We start from the raw sequence: 19167 nt of genomic DNA on the forward strand, positions 1-19167 counted from the left end.
CAGCCCCTTCATCCCACTTCTCTGTCTTTTCCAATGTTTGTTACACCACAGCTTGCTTTGATCCCTCCATTTCTCTGCCTCTGGCCTTTGCCCTTACCATCCCAGAGTCAGTCTTTAGCAATCCTTAAAATCAGATCAGTGAATTGAGACCTGAAGCTAAAAACTGTTTTGTTTTGATTTCTTGAATGTGTTAGTATATTAATTCTAATGATGCATTGTAATATTTTGTTAAAATTTATTCTAAATTCGTAAGTCAAGTCATGCTTACGTTGTTTTGCTTTCAGCTGCATTTTTATATTGGCAGAACCTTGAACTGAATTCACAGAGTATGCTTGAAATCATCCATGCTTGAACAGAAGCAGAATTTGCTAGTGCTTTGCAACGCATATTAGTTGCCTGCTGCCACTGGTTTCAAAGCATTGCTCACAGCATATGGAATTAGTGTTATTCTGTATTAGTTTGATGTTTTTGTGGCTGCATTTTTGTTACATTCCTCAAGGCTGGTCATCTTCTGAGGCTGCTCAGGTGGATAAGAGAAAGTTTTTTTGCTTTGATAATTTTATAGCATTAGTATCACAGAATCTTGGTCTTTTTATAAACAGTTGATTTTTCTTTTATAATGTTGCCAAAGTGGTGATTTACTTTCGTGCAACTTGGCAGTCTTTGAATTGTTTCTCCTGGGGTGAATTGTAGACATACCTGTGTGTACATGTAGTGTGTATGTGTCTTTCAGGCTGTCTGGATGAAAAAAATACTGAGTCATTGAAGGAGTTCAGAGAAGTGTTTCATCGAACTGGTGATAGTTTGCTAAGCTGTAATAGCTGTGGTGTTTAGAAGCTAAAAAAAGATCGGTGAATGCCTTTTTTTTTTTTTTTTTTGAGAGGTGGGAGAAAAAGATGTAAGAATATGTACTGAATGCATATGCATGATACTGGTTTTTGATACATACATAGGTACCAATCCTAGTTCTTTACAAGTACTAGGCTTCCCTCCTGCTTCAGAAGCCATTTGGTTAGGTGTACGTGCCTACCTGAGTGCAGTGCTTTGCTCCAAACTGGCATTGCATTATTTACTTGCAAGTATTGACATTTGAAAGGGCAGTGCTGATGACATTTTGAAGCCACCCAACTGAACTGTCATAAAAAGCAAAGCAAGCCAACAACGACAAAAACACTTGCTTGGGGATTTATGACACTAAAAATTAGGCATGGATTTGACTAGCAATCGTCTGGTTCTTAAGGTCATTTTTCTGCTAAAGACTTAAGCCTGTTTGGACTTCCCTTCTCATCTGCAGCTTCAGGGGGTTCTAACAGAACCAGTTGTGTGCCACCTGAAAGGAGAGGTTAGCCATGGTATTTGCCAATCCAGCCTTAATAGTGGGGGGTAGGCAGCAACAGGTTCAAACAAACGGGTTTGTTATGTTCATCTTAAGGTACCAGCTCTTCAAAAAGGCCTTAAACTGCAATGAACCTAAGATTTTTCTGTCAAATTTGTGAATGTGTTTCTAACTGAACTTGATGAAGTTTGCATGGTTCTGTAGAGATCCCTCATTTAGGAGATTCTTGATCCTTACATGATTATGCATGTACTTGCAATATGCTGTGTGTGTGTATATATATATATACATATATGTATATTTTAAAGAGTGACTTTGTAGTCTGTGAGAGCTCAAAATGACACTCAAAACCAACTCTATTGTAGTTGAATTTGCTCAGCCCATTGTGAAAATTGTAAGGGTCTCCCAAATGGCCATGAATGCACAGCAGAAAACTTGGTTTAAAGCACAGAGGAAAATATATATATATATATATATTTAAAGTTTTTATATTATTTCTTTAATATACATTTATAAATATAATTTTTTGTCACTTATTTCTGGTTCCAGGCCTGAGTACAAAAAATGTCCATATGCTTGTACAGATTCCAGAAGAACTGTATGCCTCTATAAATATTAATCAATTCACTTTGTTGTAAGTGAAGGGATAGTTGCACTTTTAGTTGCACTTTTAGTTGCACTCTTTCTTTAACTCACTTTTTTGTCCACACTGCTTTGAGCAGTTGTTTTCAGTGCTCATCTCAGTTATATTTATTTTGGGAACAATAGAAACCCATTTAAAATAAAAAACAATTAAAGTACTTACATAGTGTGGGTGTCAAGTGACTTACATGCATAGAATAAGTCAAATTAAGTTAGTTTTTACCAGTCTGGCACAGCCTTTTATGTAGTGCTGCAAGTTGTTTGTTTATTCAGTACTGATTTTCTTTCCTCTCCTTACAGAAATTTGGATGTAAGAGATTTCTCAGTGGTTCTGTTGGATTGGTAGACTCCAGGGTGATGGTACACTGGGATGTGAAGAAAATTAATTCTCTCATCTGCAGATATGGATTTGGCTACATGTATCTAAACTAGTATACAAATTTTACACAGAGAAATCTTTGTTCTAAAAACTGTAGCTAAAGTATCTTTGATCTGTATGGGCCAAATTCTGCCCATAGTCATCTCTTTGCAAGCTCCTATGACTTCTTTTCCAGTGTTGCAGGTGGGTAATAATAGAGCTTGGTTTTAAGTAAGTAAGAAGGGTGGAAAGCTCCAACCTCTGATATCAACAGTGAGGGAAAATCTCCTTTCTGAATTCTCCAAACTAAAATCGCTGTTTTAGCATTGTGTTAATCAAAGCATTTATTATTTTAAGCTGCAGGGTGAGGTTATCTGTCTTTAGCTGCAAGAAACATGAACGTATCTGAACTTGTGGCCTCTTACCATGTGTGCCTGTGTCATCCAAACTGCATCAGATGTCTCTCAAATGTGTCAGAGTTTGTGTAAACTTTGGTTTGCTTAATTTCCTTATTTCCTATGAAGACTGGTATTTCCAAACAATTTCCAAGCTCTTTCACAATTGACACCCAGCTAGCAGTGACTCTGCATCTCTGCAATGGCTGCAGTGCTTGAAAAGAAATATAGGCCATTCCAGTAAGACTGAATCTGAATCCAAAGACTGAATCTGAATCCAATGGAAACTCTTGTCTCTGGAATGGCTCTGTGTTTTTTTGGCTATGCAGTATGATATCTTTTTTTGAAAAGAAGCAGTCAAACCTTTTATGGGAAGCGGCGCAAAAAAAAAAAAAAAAAAGATTACACTGGAGTAAAGATGGAGAGAGGTTTTTTCATTTAGTCTTAAGAAATATTTTGCAAAAGTTCTTTCTTCCTGTGAGAAAATGCATAGAGCTTAAGTTAAAAGTAAATATAAACATTGGAAAGTATGGAAGATACAATTTGTCTCTGAGATGAACTTAATGACCAAGAAAATGGTTGAACTATTGCTCTCCTGTTGCTTGCAACATAATTTCTATTGTAATAGCATGCAGAACATCCTGTCAAACTCAGAGCCGTCTGTATTTTTTATACAAACATGAGTCCCTTTCTCTTAGATATTAGTAATAACTTTACATTCATTGAGAGTACTCAAAACTGTGAAAGCATTTAACAGTCAAATCTCACAATGAGTCTCTGGAAAAGGTCTGTAAAACTATTTATAAAGCAAGTCAGTGACTGATGTGGATGCTGTATTGAGCATGTCAGACATTATTTCCTGCAACCAGACAGTCGTGCAGATCTTGAATAATGTAGTGTTAGTCTATAGGGGTATATGCTGTGCTAAATGGCTAGTACACTTTACTTCTTCTTTCTACAAATATCAGCTCTTTACTGAGACATTGTTTACAGTAGGTGTACAGTCTGAAACAATACATAAAAAAAGGTTATAGGAAGAAACATGACAAAAAATAAATGGTTCTAAAGTTGATGCAGAATGTGTCAACGAAGGTTATTGTGTTATAGGTATTTGTTTTTATTTTGTTTTGCATCTTTTTAATGTAATCATTGCTTATATTAAAAGCAGAATTAAGTATTTTTTTTTCTTTTTTAATTTCAAAAGAATATAGGATACGTTGTAGACATTAAGACAACTCTGTATTATGGTAATGCTCTTATAACTACTTGGGACATCTTGCAAGTCTATTTAAACTGCCTTTTATAAAAATGCATGCACTAAACCAACCATCTCCGTATGCAATATCAGGCTAACGTGTCTGGCAGTAGAAGCAGTGGAAAATGATTATGTATGCAAAGAGAACAGGCACTATTTTGACATAATAAGCAAATATGCTACTAGTTAACAATGGAGAGTATTTCGTAGTGGACTGTTTTGTAGCTAAGCACTTGTAGAAAAGCTGCTTGACAATACCTGAACCAGCAGCCTCACATGTTGAGAGTCCTCCTCACGTGGCAGCATCTGCAGCCACTACAGGGATCAGCTCTTGCGTCGGGCTCTGGCTATGTCTTTATAGAAGTGATGGGAGCAGTAGACTAGAACCTTTCCCCCTCCAGTCATTGCTTTCACTACTTCTGCAAGTATATCAAAGAGGTAAAATCTGGTACCCTAGTAAAATTTCTCAGTTCCGCTAGAACAATTTAAAAGCGTTATATGAATATTGTTATACCATTCAGTAGGCCAGCAAAATTTCCTCTGGTGTGCTTCATCTCTACTGTTCACATGCTAGACCTCATGAGAGAGGGAAGACTGTAAGTAGCCTGTAGATGGCAGCTGTCTAAGCAACTCTCACTTTTTTCCTCTTCATCTGAGCTTTCCTTCTCCTTTGCTTTCTAAATAATGTTTTGGTTGAAGTGTTACATGTATGTCCTGCCAAGTTCACCTCTTTGTTATGTCTCAGTCAAAAAGAATGGTAAAATCTTTACTGCAGGGATGTGTTATTCTTTCTAGTGGTTAGAATACTTCTGCATGATTGGTAAATAAACCTTGGAACAAACATGCCTAAAGACCATGAAGACTGGGTAATGTGTCAAGCCTTTACTGAATATTAGATTTTTGTTATGAATTATAGGTTAATCCCTTTCTTAAATAAACAGCAACACCATACTCATTACTTGTTTCTTCATTTACAGATGCAGAGCCACGGTATTTGGTTTCAGTAAGACCAGCACGTGTTTCAAATAACAAGAAGTCTTGCTCAGGTATTTTACTGCATCTCTTTCTTCAAGCAGTTTAAGGAGGACAATATCTTGCTTTTACTGGTTTTCTTTGAAAAGGTATTTGTAACTGTAGGTGTCTGACTGGGATGCATGAACTCTGTATGAAGGTGAAATGTAGGACATTATTTCCTAGTCAGCAGTTAGTCATGTATGTGGCATTCACATGAAGATTGCTCAAAATCTAGGGATGGTTCTTGTAAAAAGCTCTTATAAATGAGAATTGAAATTCAGAATATTAATTTCTGATGTTTAAAGAGATATATAAGTGCACACAAAAAAGTAAAAGTTTTGAAATACAGTGGTGTGGTGGATTGAAGTTATTCTTTCTAAACTGCCAGTTAAGGATTCCTTCATCCATGGTTATGGTAATGCTCTTTTTTCTAATTAGAAATGGTGACCTGTGTGTATGTAATTCAGCACTCCTACAGTGCTTGCTGATACAAAGCAGTTAAGGAAAAAGGAATGCTTCTAGCTTAAAATATACGTAGCACAGCAGAAATCTGAATTTCCTTCTTGTCTGTTTCAAAGACTTTCTACATGACATCAATTATATCATTAATGTTGTTAGGTTTTAGTTCCTTATTTTGGTACAGGGATGACTCTCAGGATCACTGTGCTGTTGCAAAGAATAAGTTGTTAGTATATATGTATGTGTTTAGACTTAGAAATCTTTATAAGAAGTTTATTCTAATTCCTGGCTGGAATTAATTTCTGCTCACTCAAAGCCAAACATAGAACAGAATGCTGGGAAACATTTTGAAAAGTGATTTACCTTTCAGACCCGCAGTGTATATACATGTGTGCGTGCGTTTGTATATTTATACACACATAAATATATTTAAACATGGACCAAAAATGTGCCCAATTTTATATATATATATGGACATTATTAATTTTATTATCTATAGTCTACAGAAACTGATTTGTCAAACAAGAGTCTGATATTTGAGTTTTCAGTCGAGCAGATAAAGGTATAAGAATAACTGTTGGCTTAATGGTAATTAAATATTACAGCAGGTCATCTTAGTATTGAGAGTAGTTAGACTGGACAAATTACTGACAATGATGGTAGAATCTGTGTCACTGCAATTTTAAATTTACATATGAAGACCGTTTACGGTTCTGGTTCAAACTCTGATTAATACAGAGTTGTATGCTTTGTATTTATACAGATCAAAATAGATGATCACATACTTCCTGGTTTTAAAGTACATAAATCATTAGTTTCTAATTGGTCACAAATGGCGTAGTAAGACATATTCAAAATTATACATAGGTCACAAAAAACAACAGCATGAGTTCAAGTTACATGAGAGCTTGTGGGGTTTTCTTTTTGTTTGTTTTTAAGTTGCATGTTTTCTGTATTTTCTCAAAAAGTGATCAAAAAGGGATTTCACTGTAGACAGAAGATTTACCAAATGGTTTGGTAGATGACCATACTGATTGTTTTAATTTTTTCTTTAACAATGGAGAAGGAGCCGGGGAACTGGTCCAGAAACCAGGAAAGTTATTTGGATATTTGCCTTCAGATGCTCCATAGTATTTTAAAGCATATCCTACTTCCTCTTATGGGTAGACAGTGGTTGGTTTGTTTGATTTTTTTTTTTTTTTTTTTTTGCTAACATGTTCACCATCAATGTACAGTAAAAACCCACACAGTTAAGGTGTCTAAATGCAAATTGGTTGAAAGTACGGATCAAACTTTCTTCGGGCTTGCTAAGTGAACAGATATTAGGGATCAAAAGGCATGAAAAGAAACTTCGATTTGTTTCACAACAGTGAAAAACATAATCTTTAGATTGGTGGCTTATAAACTTTTGGTACGCTTGTGGTCATGGGTATGTTATGAGGAGGTACAGATCCTTTAGATATTTCATGTAGAATGATGTAAGGAATATATGAATTTCCATTTAATTCATCATACAATGAAGGTTCTCATTGGGCTTGTAGCAGTCCGCAAACTTCAGGTTCAAAGTTGTTGCTCTAGATCGCTTCTTTGTTTCCAACTATTAGCTTTTAAACCTCATTTAAATAAAGTTCTTTTTACACACTTGATGAAAAGTGCTGCAGACAGTATGAATTATTTGTGGACACAACTGCAGTGTTCTTAGGAATCCTGCCAAGAAGACACTATTTCTCTATTACACGGAATGAGAGTGATGTCCTGAACTATGTATAACACCTTAAGTGATGCGGTCCAAGACAGCCAGAACTTTAAGCTATATGCAGATTAACTTCATACTAAGCAAACCAAAAACACCAAAAAAGCTTTCATAATCTGAAAAATGAGTAATAGAGAAAGCTTATTAAAAGATAAAATTGTAACAAAATTTTGTAAACCGGTGTCTCTCCTGCCCACCAAATAATAGCAAGATGGGTTCTTTCCTTCTGATTTACCTTGTATCCATAAGTCTGGAAGTAAAATATTCCAGTTTCTTCCTAAGTTGAAATGTGTTCTGTACAACTTCCTAAAAAAAATAGTCTTTCTGTTGCCTCTGGGGCTTGACTGTGTGTCTGATATCTGCTTTTTTTTAAGTGGTAACCTAATCTCTGCTCTTGCTGCCTTCTACTCGTATCCTTTCCTTTCTGCAAACTTCATTCTATATTTTTTTTCTCTGTTCTTGCTCAGTTGGCTTCAGGGAAGGAGCAGTCTCCCTTCCATTTTCCTTTCAATGAGAAGTCAACAAACAGATCACAGACACTGTCTCTACCCCCTGTTTTTAAATCATACATTAGAAGTGCTGGCTGTAATAAAAAGAGCGAGCTGTTGTACCTTTATCTTCAAATTTTGACTTTATTTACTTGACTATCTGACTGCAAAAACATTCCCCTACATACTGCAAGAGAAACTAACTTGTAATTGGAATTGCATGTTTCTTATGTAGGTCGGACCAAGACTCAAAAGCCTCTGCAGCTGGTAGTTGGCACTCTCACCCCAACCTCTGTGTTCCTCTCTTGGGGCATCCTAGTGAACCCTCAACATGACTGGACAGCAACAAGTAACTGTGCTAGTGACAGGTAAAATAACAGAAAACAGTTTTTGTAATGATCATTTTTTAATTTAGCATTTCAAGCTTGAAGCTTTGCAGGTTGCTATCTGGTGTGGCTGAAAAAATTTGACAGTGGAAATGAAAACACTGGAAGCAATAGTTCTGAATAGGAAGTAAATTTGCTCCTTTGCTTAATTTAATGGTTATCAAGCCTTTACTTGTCTTGATTGGAAATCAGTCAGATGCCTACATGCTGAAGTACAAGTCTTGCTGTTTCACCACAGATCCATTGTTCTTAAACCAGTGGACTTGGATCTACCTTCCTTTGTATTTGAATAAATTGGAAGAAACTGTTGAACTTGATGTATTCCATGCTCTGTTCTTTTTGGTGTTCCTTTTTGTATTCTTCCTTTTATGACAAAATACTATTTTGGGGGTCTTTGTTTACCTCCTGTGAAGCTCCATTCAACTCAGCAGTGTTTTGTAAAACGAAGAACTTTGTGCACCCATTTTCGAGATACATCAACATCTTGTTTGAAAGCATCATCTTGCTTTGTTAACGAATCTTTGCATTAACGTGAACATTTTTTTCCTTTTTATTTTTCTATTTAGACAAACTTTGTAGCTGTCTAATTTAGACCTTTAATCTGCTTGCTTTGATGTTGATAATAAAAGTCCCCTTGACACCATTAAACTGGATGTCAAACTTTGATCATGTGAAAAAAAAAAAAAAACATGTAGCTCCTATGCCTTTTTCTTACCTCCAAAAATTTTTGAACTAACCCTTTTCAAGCTTCAAAAAATTCTCTTGAACAACTTTGGATCTTTATCACCAACTGGCATTTCAAAGATTATTGCAAACACAATGCTAATCCTTATTAGGAATTCGTTGTGAAACATTAGCAAATATCTAAGCATGTAACTTAATTGCATTTCTTTCTAGTAGAAATAAAAGGTTTTTGAGGTTGCTCATAGATTTAATTTTTGCTCTCTTGATCAAGAAGGAAGCAAATAGTTTCCTATGGTTAGAAATCAAAGAAGTGAGCTGATTGTGGAGGAGGCTGTGAAGTCTTCTGCCCACAGTGATTTTAGCACCATTTTTTACCATCTTATCTTACTTATCTTCTGCGTCATCCACAAAGTTACAGCTGTTGTTTAGTGGGAAGTGAGAATCCTTTAGAAGAGGCATATATCTGGTATTAATCCAGCCAAAGAATCGAGGTATATGGTACCAACCACAATGCTTTCATCAAGTTTGATTTTCCTCCTCAGTAACTGAATGTTCTTCTTGGACATTCATTGACTCAAAGTTTGAACAAACTGTTTAACACAATGTGTAGTGTTCTCCCTTTAGTGCAGTGCTACCAGTGTTTTGCTATGTTTAGAAGGTATGTTTGCTACTCTACTGTGTGAGACTTGTTTTTGCTGTGGCTGTGCAACAATTCATGGTATGCATCTCCCAAAATTCTCTTTCTGCAGTTAAAAGTTTAGTCCAGTTAGCTGATTCGTCTTGGGCAGTTGCTTTTAATGTGCCTTCTGCTTTAATGGAATGTTGTCAGGTTGAAGTACCACCTATTTACTTCCCCTTTGCCCCATAAGAGACTGTAAGAGATGTAGTGTTCATTTTGTTTAAATATCTCAGTGTACTTCAACTCTGTGAAGATGTACTGACACCCGTGAATAGCAGTAAAGATAATGGAGAAAAAAGAATCACTTAAGTGATGCTTGTGTATTGTTTGCCTTTAATGAATCAAAATGCTCATGATCTGCCTAAGTGAAGATAACAGTTCTCCATGTCACCATGGTGTATGTGTCTATAATGCCAAGCCAAGATAGGATTCCAGTATACTTATAGTCATTATATAGAAGAAAAAATATGAATTTATTATAGCAATTTGAATGATAATTAAATATTTATGATAAGAAATATTTAGGAAGTAGCCCATCCTTAGGAAGTTAGCATTGTGTTAGAAGTACAAGACTGAAAATCAGACAATTGATTCATCGACATTTGTGTCTATTGTAGTGTACTTCACATACTTGATCCTTCTTCTTCTGGCATGTTCTACTTAGAGTGATGTGTTGAAATGTTCTGTTAATTATCCTCAAGATAGTTTAGTGATTAACCTCTACACTTTGACATTGGCAGTATGTGGCAATTATGACCCCTTCACCCAGTTCTGTTGGTTAACATCCCATAAAGTTTTAGATCTGGAAATCTGTATGATCTGAAGTGGAGTCAACTGTTCTCAGCCTCAGATTTTACCATCTCCGGATGGCCTTTAGGCTTTTGTACAAATATTGCATAATATAAGCTAGTTGGACAAGTTACTGACTCAGGAGATGGAAACCATATGGAACAGCATGGGTCTGTCTGCCAAAGTATTCTCTAGTGCAAGTGACCTCAGTGGAATATTCCTTAGAAGATCAGGTTTTGTGAGCAAATGAGTTTTCAATAAGAGGTGCCATGCTGTCAAAGAGCATTGGTATCATATTGCTTCAGTGAAACTATTGCTTGTTTACTGAGAGCACATAGCATCCTTCTGTACCTACAAAGTGCTTTTTAAGAAACTCCAACGAAGAAAAAAATTTTCCCATGTCATTTGTAAACAAATCATCTTTTGGTTTCTTTCACGTAACTCTCTGGAAGTTAAGGGCATGAGACAATGGAGTGCTACATATTTCCTTCAAGATAACCCCAAACCCTTATTCCATGGGGAAGTGAAGATAATCACTGCTCTGTGTTTGGTTGGAATTTCTTCACAAAGTCAAATTTTAAAGCCTCTTTGAAATGGTTATCATCTCTGATTAAAAGCACTAGAATGCAAAAAAAAAAAAAAAAAAAAAAAAAAAGAGACCAAAAAAAAATGAAAACAACAATTACAAAGCAAACAAACAAAAACCACCCCAAAAATCATTTAATTAGTTTTATGTAACTTATAGAAACTCCACAACACCAGAAAGGTTCCACCAACAATGTTAAGGTAGGTTTCTTGGTATATTCTGTTGATTAACACCAGTATGAGGTGCTTGGTAAAGGAGGATGGCAAAGCCATGGTAACCTGCTGCACAGACATGTTGAGTTCCTCTTTTTGTATTTCAGAGAGGGGAGAGACTTGCTTCTCCTGCCTTTCAGTGTTCAAGCAACCATTAATGGACAGAGCTGTAATAATAAACATAGGGGGGTATGTTTAGTGGCCATTTAGATCCAAAAAAAAGAGTATAGACCACTGTATAGACTTTTCTTGGCCTTCCCTTTGGTTAGAACAACTCCACAGACTCCAAAACCGAGCAAGGGGTTGTAAAAGGCAGCGTCTAAAGTCTGTTGTGTTTTGTTTTGTGTGTGTGTGTGAAGGGTGTTCCATGCAAGACAAAAACAGGGTTTCCAGATAGAATGATGTATTTTATTAATAAAAAATAAATAAATAAAAACAAGCAGGCTTGTTTTTGTGAAATAGAAATTTTGAACCTGAAGGTATGCTTTTTGTTTTTTTGCCATGAAATATATGTAAGTTAAGAACTTTGGACGAGTTCATGTTTATATTGTTTAAATTTTGTTTGCCTGTAATAGGAATATTCTAATGTCATATTTACAAATAGTGCAGATCCTGTGCTTTACCTGATTTGTCTGATACTTTAGAAAAAGGGCGGGGGGGGGGGGGAGAGGAAGGAATAAGGGATGGAGGGGTAGAAAGAAAAATCCATACTTACTCTTAATACAGTACAGCACAGAGTAGAATTTTTAAAACCTTAAATTCAGAAAGTTATCTGCATGCATCTTCTGTGCATATCTACAAATCTGTGTCACTGTGAGCTGGCAACGTAATCATACTTTGGGTTGCAGATGTCATAGAACATATATTTTAAACTTAGCAGAATTCGTTGAGGAAAACATGCTGCAACAAATTAACTTCCTGAATTTCAGATGCTTTTGAGTTACTGCTGTGGGAGTATATGTTGAAAGCTTATTTAAACATGGAAAGATTTGTTGGTTGTCAGCCTCTAATTTTTCAGAACCTCTGACTCTTCAACTCATATCCATAATTTTACTTAAAAAAAAAAAAAAAAAAAAAAGACAGGAAAATGATCGTTAGTGATCATGTACAAGTGAAAACTACATTTGGAAGTGCTTCACAAACTTAACTGGTAGCCATCAGGGATATGATTCTTTCCATCTTTCTACATACCTGTCTGTTACTTTGAAGTAAGCTTGGAAACGATACACTAACTTCATGTGCCAATTTGTGAAACAATGTCTGAGAAACCATAATTCAAACTGTTTCCCTTATTCCTATCTAGCGCTAAATGGGTGCTGTGCTTCCAATGACGTCTTACTATAAACAAATAAATAAATGTGTTAATAGTCTCTTTAAAAGACTGATTGCATTCCTATGTGCAAAAATGAATTAGGTTTTATAATGTTTTATCTATGACAAGAGATCGGAAATGTTCTTATTTCTCCAAGGCGTAATTTTTTGTTTAGTGTCATGTCCAAATAAACCCATGATATTTATACAAATTGACCTAGCCTGAAAAATCCTGTAAAACCATTTGCATTGTAAGATTTCCAGTATCTAACTTTTTGGGCCCAAATATTTAACAGTGCTAGCATTTTCTGGTAATCTGTCTAAAAAGAGATCTGGTTAACAATTGGAAAAAATATCACTGAAATTTTTGACAATGTTGTTCATACTGCTATATGAAAACAGTACTTCCTAGAATTTTTCTTCTTGTAGCAGGGAGCAAGGTTTCTTTAATTCCAAAAGCAAAAACCTTGGGGCTGTTTCTTTGAAGTGTTCATAATATTTTGATATCTTGTGTGATAAAAGGGATAGCTCTATCTGAGAAAGAAAAGGTGTCACTGTCTTGCAACGTGGGGTGTTTAAAAAAGGAAAAGAAAAGGAAAAAAAGCAAAAGCAAAACTATATACATTGAACAGAGAAAGGATACAAACAGTCTTCTGTATCACGCTTAGTCTTGCATAGATTTTTCAGATACAGAATAACTACACCAGTTAATTTATGGATTATAATCATACTCTCGTGGCTTCCTTCAGATGATGAGATTATTTTTACTGCTCTTATTTCTGTCATTATTGCACATTTTGCATGTATCACAGGTGGCGTGAAGTGAGGTCAGAATATTGTAAAATACAACTTAGGGCTCTTTTATGTAGAGATTTCTAGAATGCAAACATTAAACATAATATTGCACAAATGCATACGGAGAGAGACTGCCTTGATGACTGTAGGCTCTTTATGTCTTCCCCTTGCTTCATTTATTGCAGCAGTTAACCACAAGTGGAGCAGTACTCCTCACCTGCTCACGATAACTTGTGTTTGAATTGTTGGAGTTTATTGCCCTTTCAGCTGTCTAGTGAAAAAGGAGGAGGTAAAATTTCTCTGAAGTCCACACAGTCATTGGGTTGGATGTTTCCTCTAATGAGTGAAACACAGCCCATTAGAAAGAGAGGGAGAGAAAATAATTTTTATGGAACTTAGTAAAAGAGCTCTAATGTTTTATACAGTCTTAGCTGAAATGGAAGTGAAGTGAACCTTGAAATCTTTTGATTAGTATTTGTTTTAAGAATACAAGTTCTGTTCAGTAAACCTTTTTCTGATAAATTGTACCCTTTTCACATCCTCTGCCAAAACAAATAAACAATCAAAACAAAAAGCAGCTAAATGCTGACAGGTTTTTTCACACAAAGAAAATGCAGATGAAAATACATTCTCATTGACTGTTAACTGCTCTAGAATCCAGGAAATGAGGCGTGCCACCTTTTGCTGAAATACCAACCTAACACTCACAGGTGTGAATAGCATTCCCAGGGCTGTTTCAGTTATGCTTTATATGAATAGTGTTTTACTTTTATACTAGCTATTAGACTGCAGTACACAATCATATTTTCATATCACAGAGATAATGGGACCATGCTGTGTCTGTGAAGTAGGATAGCACACCTTTCCCCCTTCTACCTGACTCCATTTCAGCCTGCCATGTATTATTTGGCAGGAGAATCTGTACAGAGGTTTCCCTAAATATTTGCAATCAAGGAAAAGCAATTTTGCAGCTTCTGATGTGCATCACAGACTAACTGCAAATTTTATGTGTATGTCACTGATACAAGGGGATTGATATACATGAGCAGTGACTGGATTTTACTGCTTTCTCATGTCTTCAATTATATGTGTTAATTACTTGATACTATAGTGTTTTGTTTTTTTTTCCCTCTATGTGTAATCAGTAGAATATTCTCATGCAGGACCTGAAATTGCTCTGTATTTGGCAGCTTGTTGGTCTGGTTTAACAAAGAACAAACATTGTTCTTTAATGACAAAAATTAACATTTCTGAATTCCTGCACTAAAATAATTGCATTTTCCAAAAAATATATCTTGTTTACCATCTTTATATTTTTAATACTCAAACCGTTGTGACTTGCAAATTGTTAAATTGAACTTTGTTTTGGTTGCTTTTTATTGAAATGGATTGAGGAAATTCTATCACTACAGTCAGTGTTTTTAGTACTCATGGTGGCAAGTTTCCACTGAAATAATTACACCCTTAGTGAAGCTTTTACAGGCTGGGAAATCTTGGGAGTTGAGAGAACATGCTTTATGTGCTATACGTTTCTATTTCTAGTGGCATGGTTTGGCAGAACTATGAAAAATCTTCTTGTATTTTTTATATTATTGAACTTTACTGAAAGATTTTTTTGTCTACATACAAGCGTTCTCAGTTTTTTAATTCATGTTAGGGAGAAGGAATTTGCAGGTGTGGAAATAGTATTCACAAACAGAACATTTTCTACAGTAGAGGCAAGTGAGACCAACTGCTTAAAAGCCTATTAATTGTGAGTAATTTGGAGTGTTTTTTTCCCCTCGTTTCTGATGCAACTATTGATTTAGACTGTTAATAATTGCAATGAATCCATATGTTTTCTTTCCATCTCATACAGTCACTTTATGTCTATCCCATTCAGCTAAAGCAGGGAGGAAGAGTTAAGGATGAAGATGAAAGCAAATGAAATTTCCCCTTTCAGGAAAGCTGAGAAGAAGATGGCTACTTCTATTTGTGTATCACATTTTGTTTACAGATCTATAGCTATTCTAAATCCCTTACAAGAGATTGTATGGGGTCCAGCAAGATGTATTTGTGTTTCAGATGGGATTTATTTACTTCTGTTACTTCCTTTGCAAGAGAGTGACAGATTTCAGTACTTTTGTCATGTGTTAATATCTATGTGATTATGTATGATGGGACGAAGAAGATAAAGGAGGAGAAATTTTGCTTATTTTAGCATTGCCAATAATTTCTTATCAAAAACTTTTTGTCAGTCCAAATGATAGTTAGATCTCATATTGCTTGACGTGTGAAATCTGGGTAGGTTACAGCCCACAGAAATAATTATGCAGAGTATTAATACCATTATTTGATATTCAAGAATCGATCAGGAGAGGATCTACACTAGTAATCATATTTCATTCATTTCCAAGGCTGACTTTACCAGCTGCATGTATGAAAGTGCAGCAAATGTAGCATAGGAAAATAGTGGTGATCATTGCTGAAAAACTTACTAAGCCATACAATGGGGACTGCTGAGGTGGCAAGATGTGGTGCGATGCCTTGCATGACCAAACAGTTACAATGGAGCGATACAGGCTCTTTAGGAAGGACAGGCTGGGAAGATGAGAAGGTGAAGATGTCCTTCATGTGAGGGGGCAGCTGGAATGCATAGGGATGAGTGATGAGCCAGCTGAGAGTTTATGGACAAAGATTAAAGAGCAGACCATTGTGGGTGGCATTGTTGTGGGTGTTTGCTGAATGCTGGCTGATCAAGAAGAACAAGTGTATGAAGTCTCGGACTAGTAGAAAATAGTAAGTTTCTGAGGAACTGTGTGAAGTACTCTAATGTTAGCAACTTTAATCGCTACTGAAAAGCAGACTTTTTGGGGTTAGATTATGGCTTGTCTTGAGTGCTAAGTAGTACAGCTAATGAAGAGAGTCTTGTGAACCAACATAAACGTTAATTTTATAACCTAGCAGAGTAACTTTTGGTAGCTCAATTTGGTAGGTAACAATCTCACTCTCTGTTGTTAATCCAGCCTACAGGTTTCTGAGCTGTAAATTCTAAAACAGGAGAACCTGTGGTTTTGGTGCCAAGGAAAAAAAAATCATAGTTATGGGATAAAATGTGTAAGCAAAATCAACCTTGGTGTGTGAAAATATTTTCTGTGGTAGACCCTTGCCTTGTCATAGGTTGCGTTTTATTAATGAAGTAGGAATTTCCCTGTCCTCAGCAGGGAAATATATGCATTTAGGTATATAGGGGTGTGTGTATATGTATGTGTGTGTGTATATATATATATATATATATATATATATATATGAAAGATGTGTGTATATGTCTATACATATGTACTTATCTTTCATGTATACTCTACTCTACTCTGGGAATGCTCATCTGTAACTTTGGTAAAAGGTGGTCTATGCATTGACAGTCTTTTTATTTTGCCTGTTAAGTGATTTTAATCTGGACCTTGAAACTTGATACCTTTGCAGTGTATTAAAAACCTTTTTGGTTGTTTTCTTAAGGTCCCTTCCTATATTTCGTTATGTTTTCTATATAATATCTGGATTAAATCTCACAACTCAAATTCCTTTTTCTTTATGTTTCTGAATTATTCTTGGCTTGTAGCAGGGTTTTTAAGTTGCATTTCTTGTTTGACCTTAATTTTCTTTTCCTCAAGCAATTATTGAAGTGTAGGAAAACACGATTGGATGAAATTCATCCTTTTTCAGCTTATGGCAATGTAAGATGGATGTGTTTTATTTGTGGTACATGTAACAATTTTCAGTAATACTTGGATTAAAAAAAATGCTAAACGTCTCCGACATTTTTTGCAAAAAACAGAAAACCCCACCCCATTTTGGCAGTGATACAGTATGTATATTGAAAAGGAGACTGTAGCCGGCAGTGGAGTTCTTGTGCCGTAACTCACCATTTACATTGTGGTGTTTTATACTGCATTGCAGTCATACTTTTTCAGGGTGGTGCTGCTTGATTTAATTGGGCAATTTCTGTAGAAACGTTTTTTAGTTTCATAATCTGTTAGTATTCATTGCATTATTGATTTAAACTGCAGAAAGTAACGCCTTGTTTTAAGTGTGAGCAATACATAATGGGATCACCAAATGAGGAATGTATTTTATAAATGTCAACTATTACTGTTTTTTCCTCTAGAGACTACTTTTGGACTAGTTTTGGGGGGAACACCTTTTCTTGAGCAGATCTAGAAGATTCTAAGAAACAGGTTGAGGCTCCCTGACTAATAGGTTCATGATTCAATTGACTAGGTCTGACTTACGTCAGAATCACAGAAACTGCCTGTAAAATAAACTTGCAGTTTGTGCTCAGAACCACACATGAGTGTTTGTGTCTAATGAGACTCTTCTTTCGCTCTGTTTCTAATACTTCTGATATTGGGATCTCTATGAGGATCTCATATTGGGATCTCATACGTATCTTAGAAATAACAGGGGCTGGGAAGGTATGCCGGCTTTTCTTGTATTTGATGACCCTAAGGGGCCAAAAAGAACAAGAACAATGGTCAGTAGAAGTTGTCTTAGTAATTCCTAATAAAAAGCATTGCAGTGAGTTTCTTTGTGAAGAAAAAATGACTTTTTTTTCCCTTTTTTCTTTTGAGCAGGTTCTATACTGTTCGCTACAGAGAAAAGAATAAAGACAAGAAATGGGTTTTTCAGCTTTGCCCAGTTACAGAGACGGTAGTGGACAATCTAAAGCCAAACACAGTTTATGAGTTTGGAGTTAAAGACAACGTAGAGGATAGTATATGGAGCAAGACTTTCAATCATAAGACAGTTCTGTCTAGTAAGTATTTGGTAATAATTATCTAATAAATAATGCAGCTTGACAGCATTTTTCCTCTGTTGTGCTATTACTTAAAGTAAGCTACTGATCAGTTTTTCATTGTTTAAATACCATCCCTGCACCCCTAACAAATTATTTTAGGAACTGATGAAAGTAGAAATAAAAGGTATTTGAAAAAACTGCTACCTACGGTTTTTGAAAGGTGTTCTTACCTAATTGTGAATAATAGAGGATCTGCTGCAGGTTGGTAAGACTGTAACAGTGGTTGGTTTAGACAGATACACACGAAGTGTTGCCTACATTTTTATGTAGCTCAAAGCTTTTTCTTTGAGTCTTGAATAATAAGATCTTTACTAATCTGAGTTGATGGAAAGTATTATCCTTGTTTGAATCTTCTTTTATATCTGCTTACAAGTTCAAGCTGGTTAAAAGCTGGACAGGGCTTCTCCTATCCAGCATACATCACAATGGGCCCCTTATGACTATGCAGAAAAATTCAAATTGAAGTTAATTTTCAGTCAAGGAATTATATAAATTGTGTTTGTAGGAAACACAGGCTCTGACATATGCCTTTGTTTGGATTTTCATGGAGACAGGATATGGCATTTCTAGATGTTCGCTCAGTTACATTTTAAGTTTTTAATGCAAAGTCCCAGGACAGTGCAGGCAAGTTGACATCACGTTAACCATGGAAAAACCACATTGTTCAAAGGATCACTGCGGTCAATAGAGGAATTATGCCGCAGCAAAGTCTCCCGCCTTTTAAAGAAAGGAAGAGAGGAAGCCTGTGACCTTGAGATAGACTTAACAGACATTGTCTAATCTGATTTATTTTCCTCAGACATTTACATAGAGATATTCTGAGCATGATGTTTGTCAGATGTTACAAACTCTTAAGCTCAGTATTTCTAGCTTGACTTGAGACATGAAGAGTGGGATTTCTCATAAGAGAGACTTATTCATTTGAGATTTCCAGCTGAAATTTTATTTAGTACTCTTTTTCAAGTTGCAGGTAAGTTACGCAGCTCAGTATACTGAGGAAAAGGGAGGGAAGCCATAGATTGGCTTGTAACTCTGCAAAAGTCCTCATACTTCATAATAGATAACTTTGCTGGCCTTCAGAATAAATTAGAAAGCTGTAACTTTGAAGTACCTGCCCAGTGCCTGCAGTTATTTTAGCAGTCCAGAATAATGCTGTCATTATACCATGAGCTTAAAGTAGAGAATGGTGGT

The 19167-nt window shown here is 35.8% G+C and overlaps 1 protein-coding gene across 1 annotated transcript in view; it reads left to right on the forward strand.

The window, feature by feature from the left end:
• Positions 1-19167, forward strand: part of ABI3BP (ABI family member 3 binding protein) — a 134392-nt gene that overhangs the window by 9995 nt on the left and 105230 nt on the right. Inside the window, exons 3-5 of the mRNA XM_050710963.1 lie at positions 4964-5032; positions 7936-8068; positions 17753-17934. Coding sequence (XP_050566920.1) covers positions 4964-5032; positions 7936-8068; positions 17753-17934 — 384 coding nt within the window. The remainder of the gene's footprint in view (positions 1-4963; positions 5033-7935; positions 8069-17752; positions 17935-19167) is intronic.

Source organism: Cygnus atratus, chromosome 1 (assembly GCF_013377495.2).
Source record: "Cygnus atratus isolate AKBS03 ecotype Queensland, Australia chromosome 1, CAtr_DNAZoo_HiC_assembly, whole genome shotgun sequence".
In the NCBI taxonomy this organism is placed as follows: domain Eukaryota; kingdom Metazoa; phylum Chordata; class Aves; order Anseriformes; family Anatidae; genus Cygnus; species Cygnus atratus.